Source organism: Watersipora subatra, chromosome 4 (genome assembly GCF_963576615.1).
Source record: "Watersipora subatra chromosome 4, tzWatSuba1.1, whole genome shotgun sequence".
Taxonomy (NCBI): Eukaryota; Metazoa; Bryozoa; class Gymnolaemata; order Cheilostomatida; family Watersiporidae; genus Watersipora; species Watersipora subatra.
This window is the reverse complement of record NC_088711.1, coordinates 26,003,305-26,027,932: the sequence shown is the minus strand read 5'-3', so window position 1 is coordinate 26,027,932 and position 24,628 is coordinate 26,003,305. Positions and strand designations below refer to the sequence as shown.

General features: G+C 37.0%; 1 protein-coding gene across 2 annotated transcripts in view; it reads left to right on the top strand.

Moving 5' to 3' along the window:
* LOC137394882 (triple functional domain protein-like) overlaps positions 1-24,628 on the top strand; it is an 83,479-nt gene that overhangs the window by 33,385 nt on the left and 25,466 nt on the right. The window contains exons 16-18 of one of the 2 annotated variants that reach the window (XM_068081655.1): positions 9,219-9,271; positions 10,485-10,600; positions 20,301-20,462. In XM_068081655.1, the coding sequence (XP_067937756.1) occupies positions 9,219-9,271; positions 10,485-10,600; positions 20,301-20,462 (331 nt within the window). Of the gene's footprint in view, positions 1-9,218; positions 9,272-10,484; positions 10,601-20,300; positions 20,463-21,528; positions 23,332-24,628 lie in introns of those variants that run through there. The other variant, XM_068081656.1, reaches the window with a different exon arrangement.

The following is a 24,628-nucleotide window of genomic DNA, read 5'->3' as shown; positions in this document are numbered from 1 at the left end:
TGGGGTAGCTGCATAGTAAAATATCTACGAAATCTCTATCGTTAACTGCCAGTACGTGATAAGTCTTCGTTTAGTCGTAGGTCCAGCCATAAATTTGGAGTTATCTTCAGCTTGCCTCTTTCAATAATATGGAATCACACGGTAATTGCTCTATCGATGACTCACTAATGACTCCAATAGGAACATTTTTATTATACACTGAATGGGTTTGTTATAAAGCATGTGTTCGGTTGTTATAGCCTACAAGCATTACCTGTTTTATAAAAATCTATGGTTACGACTTTTAATGAGTATCGACAGGCATGCGCTTTTCCATCTTCAACAAAATCTACCCGACGTGGTGATTGTGTAACCTTGACAGCGAGTCTCCAATCAAAGCCAAGCCACTGTTTTTTACAATTGTTAGAGGTACGCGAATTGAATTTAAATACCACACATGCACTCCGTATACATGCATATGAAATCTAAAAGGGGATGAAACTTTGACATTTTAAATGGTCTTCGTTCTTCCTTCTCAGATAATTATTAATTGTATTGGAGACTAAGTTTTTAGAAATCTAAATAATAATCAAAGCCAGCCGATAGCTGGAAAATATGTACCTTCAAATGGGAAAATACAGTGTATGCTCCTACAACGTAAATAATCCATTTCGAGAATATTTACATTATAGTGATTTTACGTTATTCGAAGAGTAAAATACATGTAAATAGCTTAATCCACTCCAAGATTGTCCCAAACTCACCCCTTTGGTCCTTCAAAATGAGAAAGCTAAGCTTGACTGCTTTATTTAATTACTGTACAGTAACTGGTATTATTGGTTTGACAACTTTTCTCTTCTTTTTTGTTGCTTACATTTGGTTCAGGGTCCACGATTACAGTAATTTTACGTTAAGAGGAGCGAACACCTTCAATGTCAATTTAATGCAACTTACTACTTCTTTTCACCACAGTAAGGTCTATGCTGCAAAACAAAATAGAAAAAGTATTGTATATGTCTATAATAAAGTAAAAATAAATATAATAAATACCCCTACACGTCATTTGCTCTCCCATGTACATCAAGAGATAAAACAATATTTTAAGGCTACTATTGTAACTCTGGTTATTCAAATTGAATTTGAGTACTTACACGGACTTCACGATTTACGTTATATGGAATTTGTTGTGTAATATGATGCAAAAACTTAACGAAAATTCTCTATGCGCAGTGAAGGTTTCTGTTGTTGGAACATCTATTGTATCTTCAGTCGGCATGTTGGAAAGCTTCAAAGAGTTTGAGATCCCATTGGCTAATCTAGCCAGGCTTCCATTAACTGATAGTCTATTTGCCTGTCTCTAGTTATTCTGCTGTCTGGATGACGAGATGTCTTAGTCACTGACAAGCAAAGGTTGCCCTCAAACTAATTGTTGACTCACTTAGATATATTGGATAGTTGAAAGTCTCTCTAGCTCATTAGCATCTGGTAAAGTAACCAGCAAGACAATCGTACCCGCTAATTGATTATTTGTAAGGAGGTAATTTAGCTAGTTACGAGCTGCTTCCCTTCTCAAGAGTCACACAATCATAGGACAAGTATATTAATGCATCTGTTATAAGCATTGCCAACACATTTATAGTCCTAGGATACTATTGTAGACTGCAGCAGGCGCTCGGGCAAGTGCTGCTGCATTGTTATATAAAATGCGTTTTTCATTGTTGTAGAAACTGTATTTGTTAGACAAAATCCGATGTGCTTATAAAATAGTTTGTAAAAGATAGAAAATATCAATTGCTATTGTTGTTTTATGGACTAAATTATTGCCTATTCGTAAAAGCTACTGTGTTGAGACATTTCCGTTGTGGTCAGATTGTAATATCTAGTTGAAGGGATAAGTTTTGAATTAGTTTAAGTACAGGCACAGTACATAAACAGTGGTGTTGTTGGTTATATGTCTTCTCAGAAAACTTGGTCAATAAAGTATTACACGAGTAGGTAACTTCTACTATTAATTAACATGCAGCACTTTTGTTAGACACCTGAGCCTGTTTAGTCTCATGCTACTAAAGAATTCATGTAAGTTTATTTTACCTGCCACTTTGGTTACCTCAACCTATTTTATTGTTACAAAATTTCAAGGTCATTATAGTGCATAGATCAGTTTTTCATTATTTTCCCTCGAACTGTGTACTTGTTTTATGAAAGTAAAAATGCAGATTTTTGTATTTTAGCTTACATAGAAATGTAGTGGAAAACATAGCACAATTATTTCTATATAGCCTTATATGAGCTGGTATGCTGACAGCAGTGAAAATAAACTCAATCCAATTGACAATCGCAAAATGATCAACACGCTACTGCTAAAAAATGATTTTTTTTTATGCAACATTTTCCTTTCCCGCCTCAGTATGCATCGAGTCTTGATGAGTCTTGATGTCGTATCCTATGCTTTCACATGCTTAAGAAATTAATTATTTATTAATGGGATATTGATACTTACACCTAACTTAAAGAGACCCTTACTTACACTACTATGAGGCTTATTATTGCTTGCTGGGGGAAAGCCAACTTTTCAAAATGCAGAAAACATGGAAGGAACGGGAAGGGCAGATTTGCTTGAAAGAGTCTATTATGACACAGTTTAAATAGCGGCGAGCAGATTTTCTTTTATTTATAACAAAGTGTAAGCAAACTTGATGTTCAGGAAATGCGCAGCCGCTATTTTCCCGAAGTTACAACACCGGTTGTAATTCGCGGTGTTTAGTTTGCTGACAGTGAAATGTTATGGAATTTTTAAATTACAAGCTGGTTGACCCAGTATGAACAGCCTTTCGGCTAAATGCCAACTTGCTAATGACAATGCATTTTGGGTATTGGTGAAATGGGCCGTTTGCCCAAACACTATCATTACACTAAATTTACCTTATGTTATAAAAGTGACAGATACAAGATAGCCATAATACTCATTATAATGAATGCTTATGGAAATTGTAAAAGTACAACTGGAGGTGAGGTCAATGCTACCTTGTTTAGTCATTATGGAGGAATATAAATTATGAGTTAGAGTGGTGATTAAATATTTGGTAGAGTAGTGTGTTTGTTAGAGGATTACAGTGCTTGTACATCATCTCTGTTAGCTTTATATACTTTTATCACTTGTAAACACCTGTGCCCATATGTCTACTTTCTATTGCTTGTTTGCTGTATATGCTAGTAGCCTGACAGTCTAGTGTGCTGTGAGAGATACTCAGGTGTAATAACTATCTGTAATATATTCGAATGTGAGGCGGTCGATTGGCGCAGACGTGAGGATGTGACGAAAGCGAAGTGAGCGAGTTTGAGTAACAAAAACGAATGTCACGAGTTCGAATCCCGTACAATGTTATCTTTTTTATAACCTCCAACCACGGTTTCAAACAGATGAACGAACACGGCTCTTACTATAGTAAAGATTAATGAAGTAGCGAATCTCTTGCACACTTACATAAACTGTAGCGAATCTCTTGCACACTTACATAAACTGTAGCGAATCTCTTGCACACTTACATAAACTGTAGCGAGTTCCTTACTATTCATCAATTTATAATTCACACGAATTAACTGAGTTACTGAAAACAATATTATTCCCAAAAACTGATTATTACTAAGAATCTAGACACTCTCATGGCAAAGTAAATTAATTATTCCGCTGAGTGCATTGCGTTTTGCTCAGACCTAAGAGATCGTGCATTTCTTCTCGTAATACAGTGGAAAAAGATTTTAATCTAACAAAATAAATTGGTTTATCGAAAGAAATTTAACTAAAAAACAGGGTAAAGATATCACGTGATAAAATGCTGCTAAAGTATGCAAAAATGAGATTTGGTGGGCTATGCCACCAGGTCAAAGTACTTCATTGTGATAAATTTTTTGCATAGCATGAATTGGTGTTACCAGTGTTCCATGTCAGCCGTGATATCAATTATGTGTCATCACGTTATCACGTAAAACTGGATGGTATGAACTCGGCGCTGTCAGAAATTGATGGCGATATAGAACTGAAAAAAGTGAACTGCTGATATAGATGACTGTCAGCGGTCTATTTAGTATATTATAACTCACCGCTGCCAGTCATTGAAGACACCGCTGCCAGTCATTGAAGACACGGATTATCTAGAAATGTGTGTAGCTGATAGTTATCTTGTATAAGCAGGAGTTTGTTGAATTTCATGTTTAGGTTTGGATGTGCCGAGCCTAGTAGAGCATTATATTTTGACTCACGCTAGAGGTAGTTGAGAACTTAAATACATAGTTTTGTCAAGCATAATTCTGTGTAATATGGAGTTGTTATACATTGGAAACTTGATAGTTGAGAACTTAAAGGTTGTCTTGCAACAAAATTCACATTACAGTTATTTGGTATCAAAAGATTCACCATGTCTTACTCTGCTGTGTTGTAGGTGCAAAATATGTGGAAATGTGATTACAAGCTCTTAAAAGCTCAAAAACAAAAAGGCGCCGTAGATTGGAATCAGTTTATTTCTCTGACGTTGTCATTACATTTGATTATTGTTTTGTCACGTGATGTTCTCACGTGAATTGAAAGGCCAATAAAAGGCTCAATATAAAACTTATCGTAGCACTAGTTTATGACAAACACTTCGGGTTTTACCAAAGACCCCGTATCAAATATAGATGCTCGCTACTTTACAGTTTTGTTTCGACTTGGTCTAATCGTCTAGTCGTAATTTGGTCATGTGACCCAATACTTCGCAAATAATTTCTGCAACACTTTTCGATCATTAGAGGTGACCAACAGGTTCGTCATGTTTATCAGACAATGATATGTACTCCTTCGAGTTAAGGTTAAAAAATTAAACAAATTTTCACGGTAGGTTATAAAATATCAGTGCTGAAAGTGACAGCATTACAATGACGATAAAATAGACGCGTAAGAACAATAGACATGGTTTTATTGAATGTGTGAAGTATATTTGTGAAAATATTTCGACGAATGAGGTTGTGTGAAAGTGAATTTAGTTGAGACTGTTTTACTCCGTATCAGCCATAATACTGTTGAATTACGATTGGATCAGTTTCAAATGGCTTCTCGATATTGTTGGTGTTGAATCAGTGGCTAGTATTTCAGGTTACGGTAGTTTGGTTTGCAATATTTGTTAGCTAAAGCTGTCCGCAGTGTTTATTTTAGCAGTTTGTCGTGGACATATAACGTGTTTGATTCTCCACGCTTTGTTTGATATTCAATACCGACTACACTTTTTTGAATTAGCTGTGCAGATTGTAATGCCAAGGCAAATCAACTGCAAGGTACACATTTGCTATCAATGTGTTGCTGGAAATCTCTTCATCCAGTTAAAATATTTTTGTATTGATATTATCCACAATATTATATATTATGCATTCATTCTCTACCAGTAGTGTTGATAGTGAATTCCATGCTTTACAATATGAGCATAAGGGTGCTTTACGATTATAAATTGACAGCGAGCTAAATACCCAACGTTTCACTGGTAATAAAAAAGTTTGCACAGGAAATTAATTTTATTTAGCACGTACAGCATTTAGTATTTTAACTTTTATATAAAGCCATTCATTTATAGATTTGAATATTTGTTGACATAAGTCATTTTCACATCACCCAAGAAGTAGAAAAATGGCGTATTACCCTTTTTTTAAATGTAAAAACAAACGCAACCCTGAAATGATAATGATAATTAAACAAACTTTATAAGCTTATATTAAAAACTTTTAAATTTAGCAAAGCTCTATGAATGTGATAATTATTTATTGAATATAAGAGAGTAGGAAATAGCTGATCCTTATAATCTTACACGATAGTACAGTAAAGTATAACTTGTATTTATTGTCCTAAAATGTAAAATAAATCACGAATTACTAATTTGTCGGGGTGGAAGGAAAGGTGTAAGCTAATGCACAAAGCGAGCACTGTAATGAAATGCATGAAATGAACTCAATATTCGTCTGTTGAGAAAATAAAATTGCGCATGGTAATGTGCTATAACCATATTAAAATAAACATTAAATTAGAAATAGGCAATATTCATACAGACAAATATTCAGATGTTTTAAATACAACTGGTTGAAGATTTAATTTTGATTGAAAGAAATAACGTAAAAGCTGTAAATCAAGAAAAAAACAGATTTTGTTCGTATTTAATGATTGTGGAATGCAAGGTCAGAGCCAAAAACTCCCTATAAATTAATGTGTTAACATCAGAATCAAGGAAAATGTAGCGTATTTGGAAAAAAGTCTTTTGAGCAGTTGAAATAAATTAAGAGAACAAATAATGTAAATGTGAAATAAATAGCAAGTATGTAAACTACAATGCTATGATGAAAACATCGTTTTCATTGTACTCATAGCAAAACAGATAGTTTGGTTATAATACAATTAACACAAACTGAGAAAACCGAATAAAAATCATGAATTTGTTGAATTAATAATAACAATTAGTGCATAGAAGTGTGTATCAAAAGGTAACATGTAGTCATGTATACAGTAACTTTAGTGTATTTAGTGGTTATGATCTGCAAGAAAATATACCACTACCATGTACTACGCGCAGTGTGCACCGTAGGGAGTTCGTACCTTCGAGACAGACGTATAGCGTAAAAGTAGAATATCACTTAAATGGATTCGGCTTACAAAACACTTGCTTAAAGCTAAGTTTTAGTATGTATTTTACGTAACTAAACTTCAAATTTGTCATTAGCAAAAAATTTTTATCAACTGCATGTGTCTGTTTTTGGTTTCGTTTTTACTATAATTTACCCAGATTAACACTGAACATCTCTTTCATGCGCTGTGGGAGGGATTTTGGCGAATAGCACATATGCAATTTTGTAGTAATCAGTACAACTGCTCAATTTTAATTTCTAGAGAAATTTTTGTTGATATCGTGTGGCGGAAAATAAATTCGCCCTAGTACGGCGATGACAAAGAACATCATAGTTCATAGAGTTGGGCAACAAATATATAAAAGCGGGCATCGTAACCCATAAGCGCACTGTATTAATTAATATGTAATTTCGCGTATGCATTTGGGAAATGGGTATACGGTATATGTGTGCAATGAGGAAATGAGTATACAGTATATAGTAAGAGCAAAGGAATGGTAAGAACTGCGTGGCCTTATGGCTAGATGTACGTGTTTACAAACTTATGGTTGCAATCTTCATGAGTTCAAATCCAGCATGAAACAAACTTTTCATTCATTGAATTTAGTATCTTATTTTAATGTTTTAATATATATATATATATATATATATATATATATATATAGATGAATAGTAGGGCATTCACTAGAGTTTGTGTAGTTGTGCAAGAAAGCTCACCGTTCAGAGTAATTGCTGCTTAATTAAGCTGTGCAATATTAACAGCCATAAATCTGATCGAAAAACAGTTGGAGGTTTGGAAAAAAGATTCCATCGTAAAGGATTTGAACTCCCCACAATATGGTTGGCCGACACACTCACCCCTCCACCAATCTTGAACGCCTTACCTAGCATCGGAAAATATTACAGATAATTATTACACCTGAGTATCTCTCACAGCACACTAGACTGTCAGGCTACTAGCACATACAGCAAACAAGCAATAGAAAGTAGACATATGGGCACAGGTGTTTACAAGTGATAAAAGTATATAAAGCTAACAGAGATGATGTACAAGCACGGTAATCCTCTAACAAACACACTACTCTACCAAATATTTAATCACCACTCTAACTCATAATTTATATTCCTCCATAATGACTAAACAAGGTAGCATTGACCTCACCTCCAGTTGTACTTTTACAATTTCTATAAGCATTCATTATAATGTGTATTATGGCTATCTTGTATCTGTCACTATCATACAGGGGGTACGTTTTTAGATGCATGTCTGGTGCTCAGTTTCACACGGTGTAGTCCTTGAATTGTAGAAAAAGTAACAGCAGTTTTTATCTTAATTAGAGTATGGATTCACTGGCAGCACATCGGTGCAGGCATGTGAATGCATAATTAAAAGTCGTAGCCCGAGGTCTTTAAGAATTTGTAAGTGGGCTATAATCACTGAACGGTGTGTATGCTGAAATGTTTTATTAGAATCATTCGGGTCATCAATAGAGTAATGACCGTGTCGGTCACAGTCACAGAAAATAACCGTAAGTTTAGGGATACATGTAGGACTAAAGAAATACTTATCACGTAGCCCATTCGATAATAGATACTTATTGATATTTTATCATGCGCATCCCTTATGATACGTGCAGGGAATCTGAAAGTGTCCTGAAACAGCTGTTTTACAAAATCATCACTATATGATCAAATAGGTGAGAAATGAATGAAATATGAAAGTTCGACCTGAAATTATGGGGATAAGCTCGTGATGAGTAATTGATGGTCAACAATAAATTGAAATGTAAGAATACTAGGAAGCATAAATGCCAAAGTAATTGAATAATTTAAGCTGATCATTCTAAAGCAGGAAGTAATAGCTTTAGGAAAGAAGACTCTGGTATGCAGGGAGACTGTTAATACTGCAAGAGTTGAGACCATGTTTATCACTTGCTGATACTTATATAGTCCGGCTTGTTCTCTAAGGCGATCATATAATATTGATCGACTGTCGTCACATTCCCTACTTTTGTGCTTTTCATACATGCTTTATTAATTGATACGAAAAATATTTTTTTATCAGTTTTTTTTGCAAAAGATGGCATTAATTTATTAGTAAAAATAAATATTATTTATGGCATCTGATGTTTATTAGTTGCTAGAATATCTGATATATAAAAAAGTTTCTAGTTTGACACGAAATGGAAATATATTTGTATAGCAATGGTTTTAAAGAAAATTAAAATTTTCATATCCATTTTTGTTTAAGTTTGCAAACTGGTGCGAAGAATTTCTGGTGAGATGCACTCCATAAACTGATCATGTAATGAAAAGTTTGTGTTACTACTCCATACTCCTTGCTTGAGAGATTGTCAATTATGCAAAATATTCTGAAAATGAGTTTTGCTTTCTGAAAATCAAAAGATGCTGGTAACCAGTGCTGCCATCAATAATGTGGAGGCAAATCCTAATCCTGACGTGATTTCGTATTTATAAGTAAGCTAAGATTGATTTAGTAAAATGGAGTTGTATTCTCTTGTCAAAAACCAAAAGTATATTTGTTTTAGTGTCTACTGCGAAGCTAAATGTAATTGTTGTATGTTTTCTGCTGTTGACAGGCAAGTAAAGATGAACAGTGAGAGTGCCAGTGGTGACTTTGACCACATACAAGGTAAGTAAAAACCTACACAGCAGCTGTGAGCCCTTAACTCACTTGCTAGTTTTGGTTTTGCAGCTTCAATAGGGGTAGTGTAGGTTAATAGACCTAGAACCTGATAGTTTTCATCTTGATATCGCAGTTGCTACAGCTTCTCAGCACGCATCAGCACGCACCTTTTCGCTAAGGTAAAGTTTGTACTGAAAGTTTATTTAAGTTTGAGTAAACTTTAAACTGACTAAAAACGTGTTATAATCATGCTGTCGGGAGTTGACAAATTTATAACAATAGCTATTATCAGCTATTTACTGGCCAATGCTAGAACAAGTGAGACTCAAGTTGTCACAAGTAAAGCATCAACGGATTAAGACTCCATATTGCATCATCAGTATGTCGAGATGCTACTAATCCCGTAGCATCACACAAAGACATCCCATGTGGAACTGTTAGCATATCTAAATGCTTGTTGTACTATCATGGGCAGAATCATGGTTTATTATACGCTTGTCTTTGGTGGAGGGTAGTAATTTATGAAGTTAATGGGAAATGTAAATACATTGGAACGAGAAACTTCTAATAAATGGAAAGCTAATGGGCAGGGTTGATGTGATATGTTGTTAATATTTTAGACATCTAGAGCTAAAATTCACAGAAGAGGTCGATCTTGGCGTATATGTCATGTCACTCGTATACGTCATTTCACTCGTCTTCTTATTACCTTACTGTCATCAGTGGCTATGCCACGCCAAGCCTTGCTCTGTCAGCACTATTTTATTGGTTCTCATTGGTTCTCATTGGTTCGCACGACACAAGGTTATTTGCTACCCAGAGCAGATCTCCTTCCGACCACAAATTATCATGTTGTTCATCAGTTTAATAATCATGTCAAAACATTAAAAGTGCCCGTTTCAAACATGATCTGATCAAAGTGTATCTGGCTGGATGAGTGTCTGGCTTATCGTGGCCGCGCAGACCTCATTGTCGATATGTATAACAATATGTACGGCGTAGGTGTTGCTAGAGCTCCTCGCTATGCAACTGGTATAATTGGCCAGCTGCCATGTTTAAAAGGAACCCGCGGTCAAAACGTGTGTTTATATCATATTGCGTTTATAAATAGAAATCTGCAATTCACTGCAAGGCTTTTTTTGAGGTTATCAAACGAGGAACTAGGGTTAATTGTTCATTTGAGATCCTTTTGTAGAAGACTGTCTTTTTGTGTTCGTAGAGATTCTTGATAACCTCACACAAGCGAGGAATTCTCTGGAGGAGCTCTGGGAAAAGCGAAAGGTCAAACTGGACTTGAGCTTGGAGTTGCGAACGCTTGAATATGATGCTGGCCAGGTAAGTTGTAAAATCAAGCCTCCTGTTGAGCAACATTGCAGCGCTAGAGACGTGTAGGCAGACGAATGGTACAACCGGTACTAACTTGTCATCATCTAGACCGTACTTAAAAGTGAACTTACACAAAATTTTAGTGATTTTTATCAGAAAGTATCGTTATTTGTCTATTATTTGCAATTGTTTATAATATTTGAGGTGATCTGCTAGGATCCTGGCTAGGATCGTGGATTCTGCTAGGACTGTTAGGATGTTTCAAGATTAAAATTGACAAAACTTAATCGCGGTTAAAACGCTCAGATCAATTGAAAGTGTGATTAAGACGTCTATAATTGCAAGGAAACCAACAGATTAGACACGTAATGCTGAAACTTGAACACAACAGGCGGTATCAACCATCGCAACAATCCTATTCTGTCGATTTTAATCTTGAAACCTACCGGCAATCAGATCACCTCAAACATGAAAAACAATCTCGAATGATAGACAAATACCGACACTTTCTAAAAAAAATGTACTAAAACTCTGTTAAATTCATCCTCAAGGTTGGAGTATACTTATGACAAACTGAGAAATGTGAGAACTAGTGTCAGATCGGCAGCAGAAGTTTTTGTCATTCACGTCTGCTATACACTCGTCTGTGTTTTAAAGATTGTGGTAAAATTTGAATTGTACGCATTGAATAATTGTTAGTTTTTTACAAACACTTTAATATCTAATTACAATATATGATTATGAAGCAAGTTTTCTATTATTTTAATAACAGTATTTCCTTCTAGCGCTATTTGAATTTCACTTTTAAAGTATCTCTGACAAGCATTGGCCCACTTCCAACAAGGCTGCAAACACTCCTTCATGCACATATTTTCTGTCGCCCACTGCTACCCCTCCTGCAGCCCCTCCTCCAGGGTTAGAGGAAGTGTGACAGGGTGCTTGTTTTCAGATTTGTTGCAGATTTTTGCAGCACAGATAGCTTTATTTTATTAGTAGTGATTTACTCCAAAAACATGAATTATCAAATGACACATTCATGGAAGAGCAATAGCTCAAGTCGATGACAAGCAAGAAGTGTTGTCATGCTGGCAGCTAGCTATATAGATGCTAGCTATATAGATGACCTATCTACTCACCTGGCTAAACTGTCTCATGCTTCGAGCAACATATTGTTCTCAGAGTTTTTTTCTGCATTTCGAGGTTTCTGTAAATCTTTATTTAAATTTTGTGCTATGGCCTGTTATAGTGGCTTACATAAGTGGTTCAATCTTAAAAAAGTGGTAGTATCATTTATAAAGCACTCAATTACAGGTAACAGAGTAAATATATCTGCCTTTAATTTTGTTTTAATATATCAAAAATGTTATCATTTTACCAGATTAAAAATGGTAGATCGTAGGTATGATATTTTTGTCTCAGAATTCACAATGAACTATTGAATTGATCAGCTTTTTCGTTTTCGGTAATAAAAATGGAAAGAAACATGTTCTTTTTGACATAAATGTATTTTTGCAGTAAAGCATAGTGATTTACTCTTACATTTAATCTCAGATGTGTCTCATAACAATATGTCTGACAGTGTTATTGATTCCGAATATTCCAAACACTCTTCAAATGACTTGAAATCTCTTTTTAATCTCAATTACAACTCACCATGTTCTATAATTCCTGTAGGAGTAATATTGATTGCACTTCTGGTATTAATAGCAAACCTTTTTTTCTGGCATCTGTTGCTACTTAAAGTTCATGAAATGCTACAAATCCGACATGTGATTCAACTATTTTTGCTACAAGCTCGCTCTACAGCCCCGCAATGCTAAGCAATGGTAAGCAATGCTAAGCAACGATAAGCAACGATAAGCAACGATAAGCAACGATAAGCAACGATAAGCCTAACACTAGTGAATATATCAAAACTGATTGAGTAAAGAGGAATGCGCCTGCCGGTGCAAAAGTTTGTTGCCCTTTAAAAAAAACTTCAGTTTCAAGCTCTAGTACCAAAATCTAGCTTTCGCAGTAAAAAATGTCAAAAAAAAAATTTTGGCAGAAATGAATTCTGTAAGAACCAGCAAAAGACTTTAGTAATTGAAGATTTAAGATAGCCCAATATTCATCATAGAAACAAGCTGTCGGCTCACTATAATTACTCTGACAAATCTGAACCTGTTACCTGGCCCAGTTTGTCAAATACTTATTCTTAAAGCATTCATACTTGTCAATACTACTGCATATCACTACGAGTTATTTTATATCAATCTTATTCTAGTATGAAAGTATGCAGAATTTAATGTTTTAATTAGTTTATTTAAATATTACAAAAAATAGCACATGAGTAATATCATGTCACTCTTTGCACTAGAAGTATGACAACTAATTGTTTCAATATTTTGCGATAAAACATGACATGAAGTATCTTTTAGGGAGTATTGAGACACACCCTTACCTTGAGAACAAAGCGAAGGAGGCAATTTGAAAATTGGTTTTAACATAAATCAAACAATGACAAAGATTGTGGAGTTTGCATGACACGCTTCAACTTTCACAAATTAACAAAGGTTCTTCAGTATTTATTGTCCAAAAAAGTTTCTTTTTTGTTTCAAATGCTTTTAGTGTGTCTTTCTTGTTGCACTACAGATCTGACTCGCACTCCTCAAAATAACTTGATGAATATCTAGCAGTGGATTATTTGCTACTGTTAGCTGTTAAAATATCTAGCAGTGGATTATTTGCTACTGTTAGCTGTTATAATATCTAGCAGTGGATTATTTGCTACTGTTAGCTGTTAGCTAAATTCCTGTTAGAGCAATACTCTAAACTGACAATACCAACAAAATGAAGCAGAAAACAAAAGAGGAATTTGTCAGATATTAAAAGTTCCTAGATGTCATTCAGCCAACAAGGAAATGGTTGACATTTCTTGTAATGCACTGACCATATGATGATAGACTAATGTCAATACCATGGAAACCTGATATTTTTAGTTGTTTCCTACATCCGTAAGTAAAATGTAGGTATATTCTTTATGAACTGACTGTAACCATTACCATAATTGAATAATCTAGATGTTGATCAAAATATTTTAACTTTTGGGGTGAACATCCCGAACATCCCGAACTGCATGACATATAATAACTTTAAGGTCCATGTTACTGTCCGATAGCGAAGATTACAAAAATATTATAAACTAGAAATTCCCCTTGTCATACAGCCCACGGCCAAAGTGATATTGGAAAAAAGAAAGGGTACTGATGGTTGAGAAATGCAATATTAGTGGTCAAATGGCAGTGCAATAGGATAACTGCAATGGTAGCTGTAATGTACTGGGTGTGGGTGTTATTATATACAAACAGCAATAATGAAAGGAAAAGATTATATGTTTATATCTCTCTCCCTGCAATAGGAGAAATGCAATATTAGAAGTAAAATGCGCTGATATTATTAGAATTACCAATATTATTAATATAGTAATACAGTAATAATAGAAAACCAATGCACAATTTTGTTTACATTTCAAAACGTCAGAGCTAACAATAATCAAAAAGTTGTGATATTTATATAGAATTTTAGAAAATCTATTTAACAAAACTATTTAGAAAAAATAATAACTAACATATTGCCCATCATCGATGTTGTTAGCGTGACTATAACACTTCAACAGTCATCCAAACTTATAATCAAATATTGTAATAATCTCATAAGAATCGTTATAAAAAAATACCATCGTCATTTCCTTTACTTTCACTGCTTTGGACATCAGTTAAATTACCAAAGTACTCAAAAGTGTTCAAAATGTCAGTTACTTTGAAATCGGCAAAAAAGAAACGATTATATTTCAGTACTTCTACGTTAATTACAGAAACTTTCGGCAATTCGACAATGCTATAGACTGGTGAAATGTGCGCGTTATTATTTCGTGAAATGTGCACGCCTAAATGGTTCTATTCTCTATAGGGTTTCGTTTGCTGGTCTTAATTTTGATAAAAATAAGGCTTGGCAAGTTTTAATAACGATTTTCGGCCAAATTAATCTGTCTATTTGTGTATAATCCGATCAGCTGGATAAGTTTTAAGATATTGTCGACAATCTACAAAGACTTGGTAACATATTTAAACAGTTTGTTATGTGTTTTTTATCGTTATTATACTTAAACGACTTCATTGAAAAATGGTTAAATTTGTTGATGAGATTTCAGTACAAGGGTTTGCGACGTTGTTGATGAATAATTTTCATGAGTTGTGTGCACATGCATTTATCATAAAACTCTCAAACATTCGCTCTGCTCATGTTTGGTTGTGGGAAAATATGTTATAATTACAAAAAAATAGTTTGGAAATCTGTTTTTTGATTTTATTTACACAGTTATAAAGCTTCCAAGCATCTGGATTGGCACTGCGATTATCTCTCAACTGTTCTAGCAAATCTAAATTTAATTTTAGAAACTTTTGTTATGGTCATTTCATGTAGAAACAATTTAGGGTGCTCTTAGATCTTTCTTACCCAGGGATATCTGAAAAGAGCATAAAATATTTGAATTCCAATTGCGTACTATTGCTTGGGTTTGCTAAATAATTTTGTTGCTTTTGCGACGATTGGAGTATACAGTGTTACGCAAGAACCAAGTTGTGACAGACTCCTTAAAAAGTTTAGCCTGAGATCATCATCAATGTTAATAGTTCCCACTAGCCCATAAGTTCGTGCGTAACTGGCATGTGTGGGGAATGCTAAACATTTTGTTAGGGGATATGAATATGTCCACTGCTTTTCTTTTAATCAAGAGAGTAATTACTGTGTTGATTGATTATTACAGAAAAGATAACTGCAAAGTTGATAGTTCAGTGTAGGGCCCACTGATTGTACATGTCTTATCTCACTCAACAATAGTGGCCTGGCTATGCTTAGGGAACTCAAAACTGCATAAATTTGGGCAGTGGCCATTTTTAATAGATTGCTGATGACAACAATTAATTTTTGCCATTATATTATTTGTACTGTGTGTAATTCTTGGACAGATTTGATGGTCACACTTGTATAATATTGCAACTAAATAACCTTAGAGTTGATGACAGCAAGCTATTCTATGCATATATATTCCAAATTAGTTTCACAACTCTGCGCGCTGGTAAAAATTAGCCACAGCACTAAAAGGCCAGAACACCATCATCGCTAAAAGTGGAGCATTTGGAGTTGCTGTTCTTAATGTTTTGTTTTTCGATGTGGTCACTGACCAGGACAGTTGTGAAATTAGACTTTTAGGTTTTGTCAAAGTCTACCCTGAATGTCATCTTGTTGTTCCGTTATTGTTGTTATTGGTAATTTGATTCTTGACGCATTAATTTAGGGGTTGGCGAGTTGGTAGATCGTTCCTCACGTAATCTAGCATTGTCTATGACAACTGAACCAAAGCAGTCAGACCCTGATTGACTCCTCTTGTTCGTGTCAGGAAAGTTTGTTATGTAAAGACTCCATTCATCGTAGTGTGGAAAGCTGTTGTTGTTAAGCTGTTGACTTCAGATTAGTATTCAGCACTCACCTGCTTTTGACTGTCACAACCTTCGTATTACACCCTCTGCCTAGTCGTACCACTTCCTTGCATTAATGATAATGAGCTCTGTTTATCTTGGTTTGATGTTTTGAGGAATTTGATCTGCAGCTCCTCTGATTTTGATTACGTGGTTTGTTTATTTTGGTATATTCTAGTGTTTTTGTGTGTCAACTCGTTTGTGGTTTGACCAGTTTAGCTGACTGAACAGCGATGGATAGGTCTGAACGTTCAACATTGTTATCAAGTTGACACATGGTTGTCTCTTCCCAACTTGCGCACTTGCCTCATCCTCAGCAGTTCTTATCTAACGCTTCTAGCTGGATATTGATTGATAAAAAATCTCTACTTCAGTCCTTGAAACTCACAAGTAGACTTCACAGGGGCTGTGGGGTTAGAGCTGCGTGCGTGCGCACTGCTGACTTGCAAGTCGGCCAGGTCAGCGTCTCAAATTTCTAATAATTCAACAATCAAACTTTTGGCATCATGAGAAGGATGACATCAAAACATCTCTCCAATGATTGCTTCGCTAAACGACCAATCAGTTTGCATTAACGTCATCATTGCTGCTGTCAGAAATACAAAGTGAGTACTGCTGCATATAACAGATTTTTGTGCGACTAAGTACTACTAATCACAGTTCCTTATAGAGCAGGAAACTGATGTAAGTTGTCACAGCTGCGCTGTGTGTCTGTCGGATAGGGTGGACGTTGACCAAGTTGTACACTCACCATTCACTGGACTGGTTTGTTGGATAGAGGAGTGCAGGTATGTTGTAGGTATAACGTGGTTGATAGCTGGCTGCTGAAATGTTGAGTGGACAAGTTGTGGCTGGTTCGATTATAGCTGGATTGGCTACACTGTAGAACTTATAACTTGGCTTGGGTATACTTTGTTGATTATGGTTGAATGGCTAAGCCTTTCATTATACATTTCCTTAAGCCTTTATAAAGATCGCAGATTTGTGGAGAAGAATATTATTAAATCCCAATTAGTACTATTATTCATTCCGATTGAGTACGGAAACCCTTTTTCAAAAGACAACAAAAGTGATTGTCTCTTTGTTTCATCGATTCCATTCCTGTTGCTACTAATGTTATGGTCTGTCAACGATGGTCACTAGTCTTGTTAATTTGTATTTGATTGTATAACCTCGGAAGCAGCTTTATACGTGGGGGTAAAAATAAAATCATACTAGTCATAGAATTGTTTGTCTTCATTTACATTAATCTCAATGGTTACACTAAGAATAGCACTCGTACCTGCCATAAAATACGTGAGCTCATCGAACCTTCAAATGCACCCGTTTCATCTTAAGAACTCGGCTAATTGCCATGAATACAAGTTTACTCATGCAAGTCTACTCACCGCTTGTTGAGGTTTAAGGGATGCATAAAAAGGGCTGTAGCGTCAACAGATCACACGAACTAACTAGACGCATTTTTTACTTGGATATTCATGACAACTGTCAACTTAGCTCGGACTAGAACTGAGTTTTTATTCCCAGAGCTTGTCATTCTACTTATTAGATTCACTTGTTGAAACCGTGTCAAACTGCGACCTATCGGATTGTTTTAAAAATGGTGAAATCTAGTGTTTAGCTGGTGTAGTGTTACAACTTGTCATTTCATGTCATCACGTGAACAACCGAGAAGCCAGCCAAGTTATAATTGCGGCTCTGAAGATAATCATTTACATATGAGGAATTTGCTAGAGTAATCTCCAATCGACTGTTCTGCTAGCAAGGTGGTTATGTTTTCAGTTAGGAGTGTATGTTTACTTGACATGAATTCACAGTTTTCAGTCTTTGTCTGTGACAGCCTTTCCATACACACTGTGCACACTCATCATTACAAATGTCTTTATGGTCTTATACTGGTGCAGTTGATATTAGGGTCTCTTGATGGTCTTGCCGATAATGTGTACTTCATAGGTAAGCGCCCACAGTTACTTTTGGATGAACACACTTCTTATACTTACTGTGTTCGCCTTTTGGGAATAGTTTAGTTTTTAATTTGATCGCATTTTAACTGTGATCAAGTTTTGTTGATTTTAATCTTGAAACATCCTGGCAGTCAGACCACCTCAAATATCAAAAACAATCTCAAATTATAGCAAAATGCCGATACTCTCTTATAAAATCTGCTGAAACTTTGTCTGCTGACTTTTAAGCAATGTGTTTCTCTGGATTAAATCACCCAATATAAAATGCGTATTCAAAAAAAATACTCGGCATTGCTAGGTTTATCTTTTTTTAATATTTTCAAGGTTTGATGAACACAGCTCATGGAAGCCTACTGTATGACATATTTCTCTGCTATGATGACTTCCAATGTGTCAAATATAGACAATTTTATTGTTGTGATTTAGCTAGAACTACCTAGTATTTGACAACCGACTGATTTTGCATTGTCAGCATGTTATTTTATTCGATGTTTCTCCATGATCTTCCCTTTTTATTACGCGCAGTTTAACGACGACTACCATGATTGTTCTTGCAATCATTGTATACCTGAGCAGCTTGGCGTCGGTGTTGTTAGGCGTTACACGTTGAATTATAGTTTTTCTAAAAGATTTGTAACTTCCATCTGATAGCTGCATGAATATATTTGCTGGTTGCATTGGGTGTAATAACCTGTATTAGTTGTGTAATTATGTTCTTCATATACCATAGTGATAGCTTGTTTGTCTCTTCCATTAAAACACAGCGGTCCGCACTGCTGTTCCTGTATGAATGATCACCAGTTTTCCCTGCTTCTCATTCTGTGTTATGGTTTTTTCATAGAAGCTGTACATTGCATCCATATTTTTCAATGCTGGTCCACACCATATCGCCGTTCATCCCACAATACATCCGTGATCGTCTGTGATAACAATGTTCACACTATCACAAACCCATCTGTTTATATGAGCGAATAGCTTGCTGCATAGCATGTGATAGCATGTTCATTAGACAGTGCAGTACAGTGTAGAAATGAAGAAATACTAGTCCCGCAGCCACTGTCATGGAGGAAAATATAGATGTAGCTAGCTATTTGTCATAGCCAATCATCATCGCCAAAGTGGTGTGCATTCTGCAGGCTGCTGTGGATGTTCGACGGACTATCGGAAAAGTTTGCCAGTGGCAATCTTTCCCAACGTATCCGCGTTGCCTCGACGATGTCATCGGTTCACGGTGCGCATAGCCAACGAATAATCGTCGAGATGACAACTCCGACATTCGGTGGTATAATTGAAAGTTGAAAAAGATATAGTCCATTACATAACTCTCGAACAAGATATTGATTAATATTAGTTTAACTAAGGACGATGGTATGTTAGTTTTTCTGGTGGAGTGTTTGTATGGTAGTCTCTTGGGATTTGTACCCAAAACATAGTTTCATGTCTATCACTCTGTCTTATTAGTTTACAAGAATGCGTCTGCTTCTCGTCTTGGTTTAGTTCATAGCAATGCAGGCAGAGCGGCGTAATGCAACCCACACCATCTCTTTGCAATTGGATATCGACCAGCTCTATTTACTACATATGGTTTGTTATAGTTCAACAGTAAATATTGTGGGAAAGTGAGAAAGAATTAGCTCCGGCGCTTATCTGTTCACTTATTTCTGTCGTTTAATGATCTTCTTAAGTCGACTGATCTTCTTACCTAAATTGTTCCGGATGAACCTAGTTTGATGAGGGATGAATGAGATTTGATGATAGGCCATCGGGCGGTGGGAAAGGTGGGAGAGTGGTAAATACACCCCTTTGTTAACTTATTATAGAAAAATAATAAGGTTATAGTTGTTGATAAAGTCTACCACAGCTGGGTATAAGCCCACCGCCAAGTTTACTAATTAGCAGCTAGTTCAATTCCTGCAGCAGTCTCAGTGCAGTTCATTCATAAAAACGTCTGTTTATTTCAGTGACAGCGGCAGCTGGTCGCTAGGCCATTTCCTAGGCGACAAGTTTCATCATACTTTTGTCGCTTTCTTCATATTTTGTCAATTTTTATAGTGTTAGAAATGATTCAGGGCTACCTAGAGTATGGCGGAATTCTTTTGAGTCTCCCTGACCACAAACAACTGTTTTTCCCTCTGTGAGTCATACTCAGCACCTTTGGAGCTGGATGTTGCTCAACAAAACCCTTCAGACATGGATAAGTTTATGCTTTTCTTGTCTGTCTTGTAGCTAAGCAATCAACACAAGATTTGGATTGCTGAGCTTGAGAGAGACGAAAAATTATCGGACTTTGCCAAGTACGAGCAAGCGTTGCATCTGCACAATGAAAAGTTCCGCAGCATGCAAAGGGTGAACAGTCAGATTATTCACCGAGCCAAGGACCTCATTCAGGTATAGTATATGAAAGGACAGGTATGGGCCTGGTGAGTGCGGCTGAGTTCGTCCAACGATAGCAGGGCAAAGAGGACTAAAGCGGTGTGGGAAGTGTGTGGAAGTTGTGACGAGAATGTGAAGCTTGCGACAGAGGAGGCCAGGGTTGGGAGATGTTGCAAGTTTCCAATAAAATAGATATATTCTAAACCTTGCGTAGTTGCGCTGGCACACTACATTAATATTTACAGTTATTTAATCTAAAATACATTGCCTAGTCATTAATACTGCATCACATTATCAATGGGTAGTGAGTGGCCTTTGTTATAAAGTTATAATTTGTGGCCTTTTATGCTTGGTTGGACGACCCTTCCATGATAATCATTTGCACATGTTCATAGCAGAATGTAGTTTGTCATCTTAGTTGGCTATTGGTTTGGTGTGGTTGATGTAGAGATAGAGACGTCATTTTTAATGCAGCATGACTGGCATTGCTTTTTATAGCCAGCAAATGGCTGTTCTCCTCCTATATACTACAATATTTGCTTTTCATATGCTGTTTGTTCTTCACATATCTACCAATTGGCTAATTAAAACCTCGTATCAGCAAATTTTACACTTACATATAATCCCGTCAAGGAAAGGATAAGCTGGCAGTGCAAGTGATACTGCTGACTTATTCCAGTGACTGGTCTCGACAGCATCTATATCAGGTAATGTATGTATGGCGCTGATGGCTTCATTCAGGGGTCAGCTAGGCAGCATCGGAGTAATTTACATCTTGTTTATTTATAAATTCTGCCGAATGAGCTAGCAGTCCTGGCTCTCGTGCTAACCAGTGTCGTGCTAACCAGTGTCGTTGGATTTGACTGGCATCTACAGAACCAACCATCTGCCTGAATATGTTCGTGGCAAGTCATGCGTAGCCTCAGCTTCCAAGTACCACTGAAAACTAGGCTAGTTGTGAGATCTGTCATCAATCAACCATACGTTGACCTAAAACTTCAATGGCTAGTAGGCTCTCCAGCCGCAATCATCATCATTACTAGTGGGCTATGCGCGGTGGCCCTCTCACTCATCTCTCATCATGTCTGACACAGAGATATATGGCTCGTTGGCAAGGAAAGTGTCTCCCTTGGTGAGCAAGAAGTACAGCGAGCCACCTTTGCGCGTAAGGAGAGTATCAAAGGAGAGTGTCCGCTCCCATGGAGACGTTAGTTTAAGAGAGACACAAAGCGACTGCGAGCTGCTAGAAGAGAAAAAACAGAAAAAGCAAAGAACCTCGAAACTAGTATCGATTAGCAACTCACTTCGGCGCATTAGTAACGGGAAAAAGGTAAAACGTCGGAATAGACTTCCAATTTTAGTATCTGGACTGGGAAATATAGCATTCGGTCTCGGTACTGGGATCGCTTTGGATTCAGAAAATAATGAGGCAATAATGAGGACGTTGCACGATCGCTACGAGCCATCAACTGCTTACCTCAACTCTCAGAATGAGCTTAGTGACGCCAACTACAGCAACCCGAGCGCTCTCTCAATTGGCTCTCCTCAGCACTCTGGTGAGAGGGAACTCGCGAATACTGTAGATATGCTAATCAGTCAGCTGTCTGACCTTGACGCTGATGATACTCAGGCTATGCCAACTGACAAGACAGCATATAGTAGGCCGTCAACACTGAATTTACTGTCTGATGACAGCAACAGTGAAGATGAGCATTTCGCACCTCATCAAGCTGTCGTTAGAAGACCTCTGCGAGACTCGCTGAGCAGGAGTTCAAGCGAAGACAGTGTGGAAGAAACAGATGCGCCAAGTCACGTAACAAGTCCGACAGTGAGACAGCATCGACCAATCAGAAAGCTTCATAAATCTTATAAAATTGCTGTCGGCAACCGTCCTATACATTCTCCCTCGGCAAGTTCTGAACAGCCACAAGTGAAGGCTGGAGAAAAAGATTGTCATGTAAATGGGGAGGAGGCTGAAGATGGTGAACTAGATGATCCGTCGAATGGCAACCCGTCACCTTTTAAGCGTAACAGGTACAAATCGTACAGAGTTGCTATGACCAAGTTGAAAGATGAGCCGAGTGACAGTAGTATGGCTGCCAAGTGGAGGGTCGCCGAGAGAGATCGAGCGAGGCGAGCTCAGATGGCAAATAAGTTTTTGAGACAGGAACCAATTCTCACGCCAGAAGAAAGTGAAGAAAAACCCAACAAAGCGCGTACCAAGTCATCATCACTTCCGCTACAGTCTAGCCTTGATGGTGAGTTCTTAAGTATTACTGATTTGAGAAGAATGACCAAAGTTGGGGAGGTAAAGCTACCCCTCGATCAAGTGGATGGTAAAGTAGGGGCTAAAGGACAAAGGGCAAGACCTTGCAGTTCTCCTGACCTCGAGACTGTTCCTATGTGGGATCCACCAACTCCACCAACTGCTCGTCGTAAGCCACAAATGCATCGGTTTGACTCTCTTGCCCTGAGATTGCCTTGCAATGATGTCTTTAGTGAATCTCCCAATTCTAGCATCGCAGGCTCTCAGGACGAATTTCACTCAAGCCGGCAGTCGTTGTCGGACACGGACTCTGAGAGTGGAAGTGAACTTAGCTTAGGTTCTACGGATAAGGATACTAAGTTGCTGCAGCAGATAAGTGAAGAGAAAAAAGAGACTCTGACGCCTCTGGTAAAGAGTGCTATACCGAAAATGTTAAAGCAGCGTAAGAAAGGCCGAGATTCGGTTCGACATCTTCGGGATAAAAGAGTGGATACGATACTATCTGAGCAGGAACCTGATACAATTCAGTTACAACGTAGTCGTAGCTGGAATAGCAGTTTGGTGTCAAAACATAAGGATTCCGACATACGAATTGCCTCAAGCAAATCTATGAAAGGGGTAAGTAGTGTTGAGCATAAGTTGTTATAAGCACTCTGTACCAACTGGTGGTGCAGTGTTGAATCATATTGAGTGGAATTGCAATTGGCAAATTTAGTTACAGTGTGATGAGTGATTATTAGCTTGCATGCCATTACCCAGTGTGAGATCCAGCCATGCGTGGAGAGGGAAGGATTGGTTGTGATGGATGAGACCACAGCTGTGGCCGCATAACTAGTTCTGTGCTAATTCTTTCTCGGTTGCGTAGACTTGCTTTTATTACTATCCATTCTGGCTTACATAAATCGTAAAGTGATACCGCAAAGAATTTCATTGCCATGCAATCGTTGAGCTTCAGGTATTTATGCTAAGAGTGTTCAGGGAAAATGCCAATAATCGCTTTAGGCCATATAACCTGCATGCAGGTAAGTAAACCTATGCAAAACATTGGCATGTCTTGTCATTTTGTGTAGCATTCTAAACAATCCTGGTTGCTGACCAAACATAGAGACATGGCCACAGCTTCAGTTTTATGCTAATCTTTGTTTTTCTGTTCTGAGAGGACATAACTCTCACTGACTGTCTTGTGTGTAGTAAAGGTAGGTTTTACAGACTGCGGTAGACATTTTGAGGTTGCAAAACTTCAAGTTTGGGTTCTATCTACAACATAATTACCATGCAGATAATGGCATGGAATTATTTTTACAACTAAAATGCATAATGATTTACGACTGTGAGTATGAAACGACATAAAATTCTAATGCTATCACATGACATTCTACAGCTGGTGTCCTTTTGCCTTATGAAAAACCTCACTTCATAGCTTCACAACTGACTCTAGTGGCCCTATCAATGCACTGCTTTTCACTTATCTCTTTATCTGCATTTTTGAGTGCATTCGATCATCACCTGAGGACTTTGTAAAACTATAAAATGCTCATTCCATATGGAACATTACATTGTGCAGTGAATTGGCCAAGTAAATTACCAATCACAGAAGTGGTTAGCTGAGAGATGTAGAAGACAACTCCTGGAGGCCAGTAATAGAGAAAGCCTCTTATCTCGTGGTTGTGATTCATTGTGGTATAAGGATCTAGCATTGTTATTGGTTTGCTTCTCGCTCAAGGCATGGTCAGGGCATCCCACAATGATGATTGATTTTTGCTTCCTTTTGTTTAGAGCTCAGATTTACATGTTCTATTTTCACGTGTAACCTGAGAGGCCGAATGTCCTTTGCTCCCGGCATACGGCGTTGAAAATCTATTGCCCTTCATTTTATCGTGCTCTACTGTTTCGAATGACAACGTTACTGATTGAC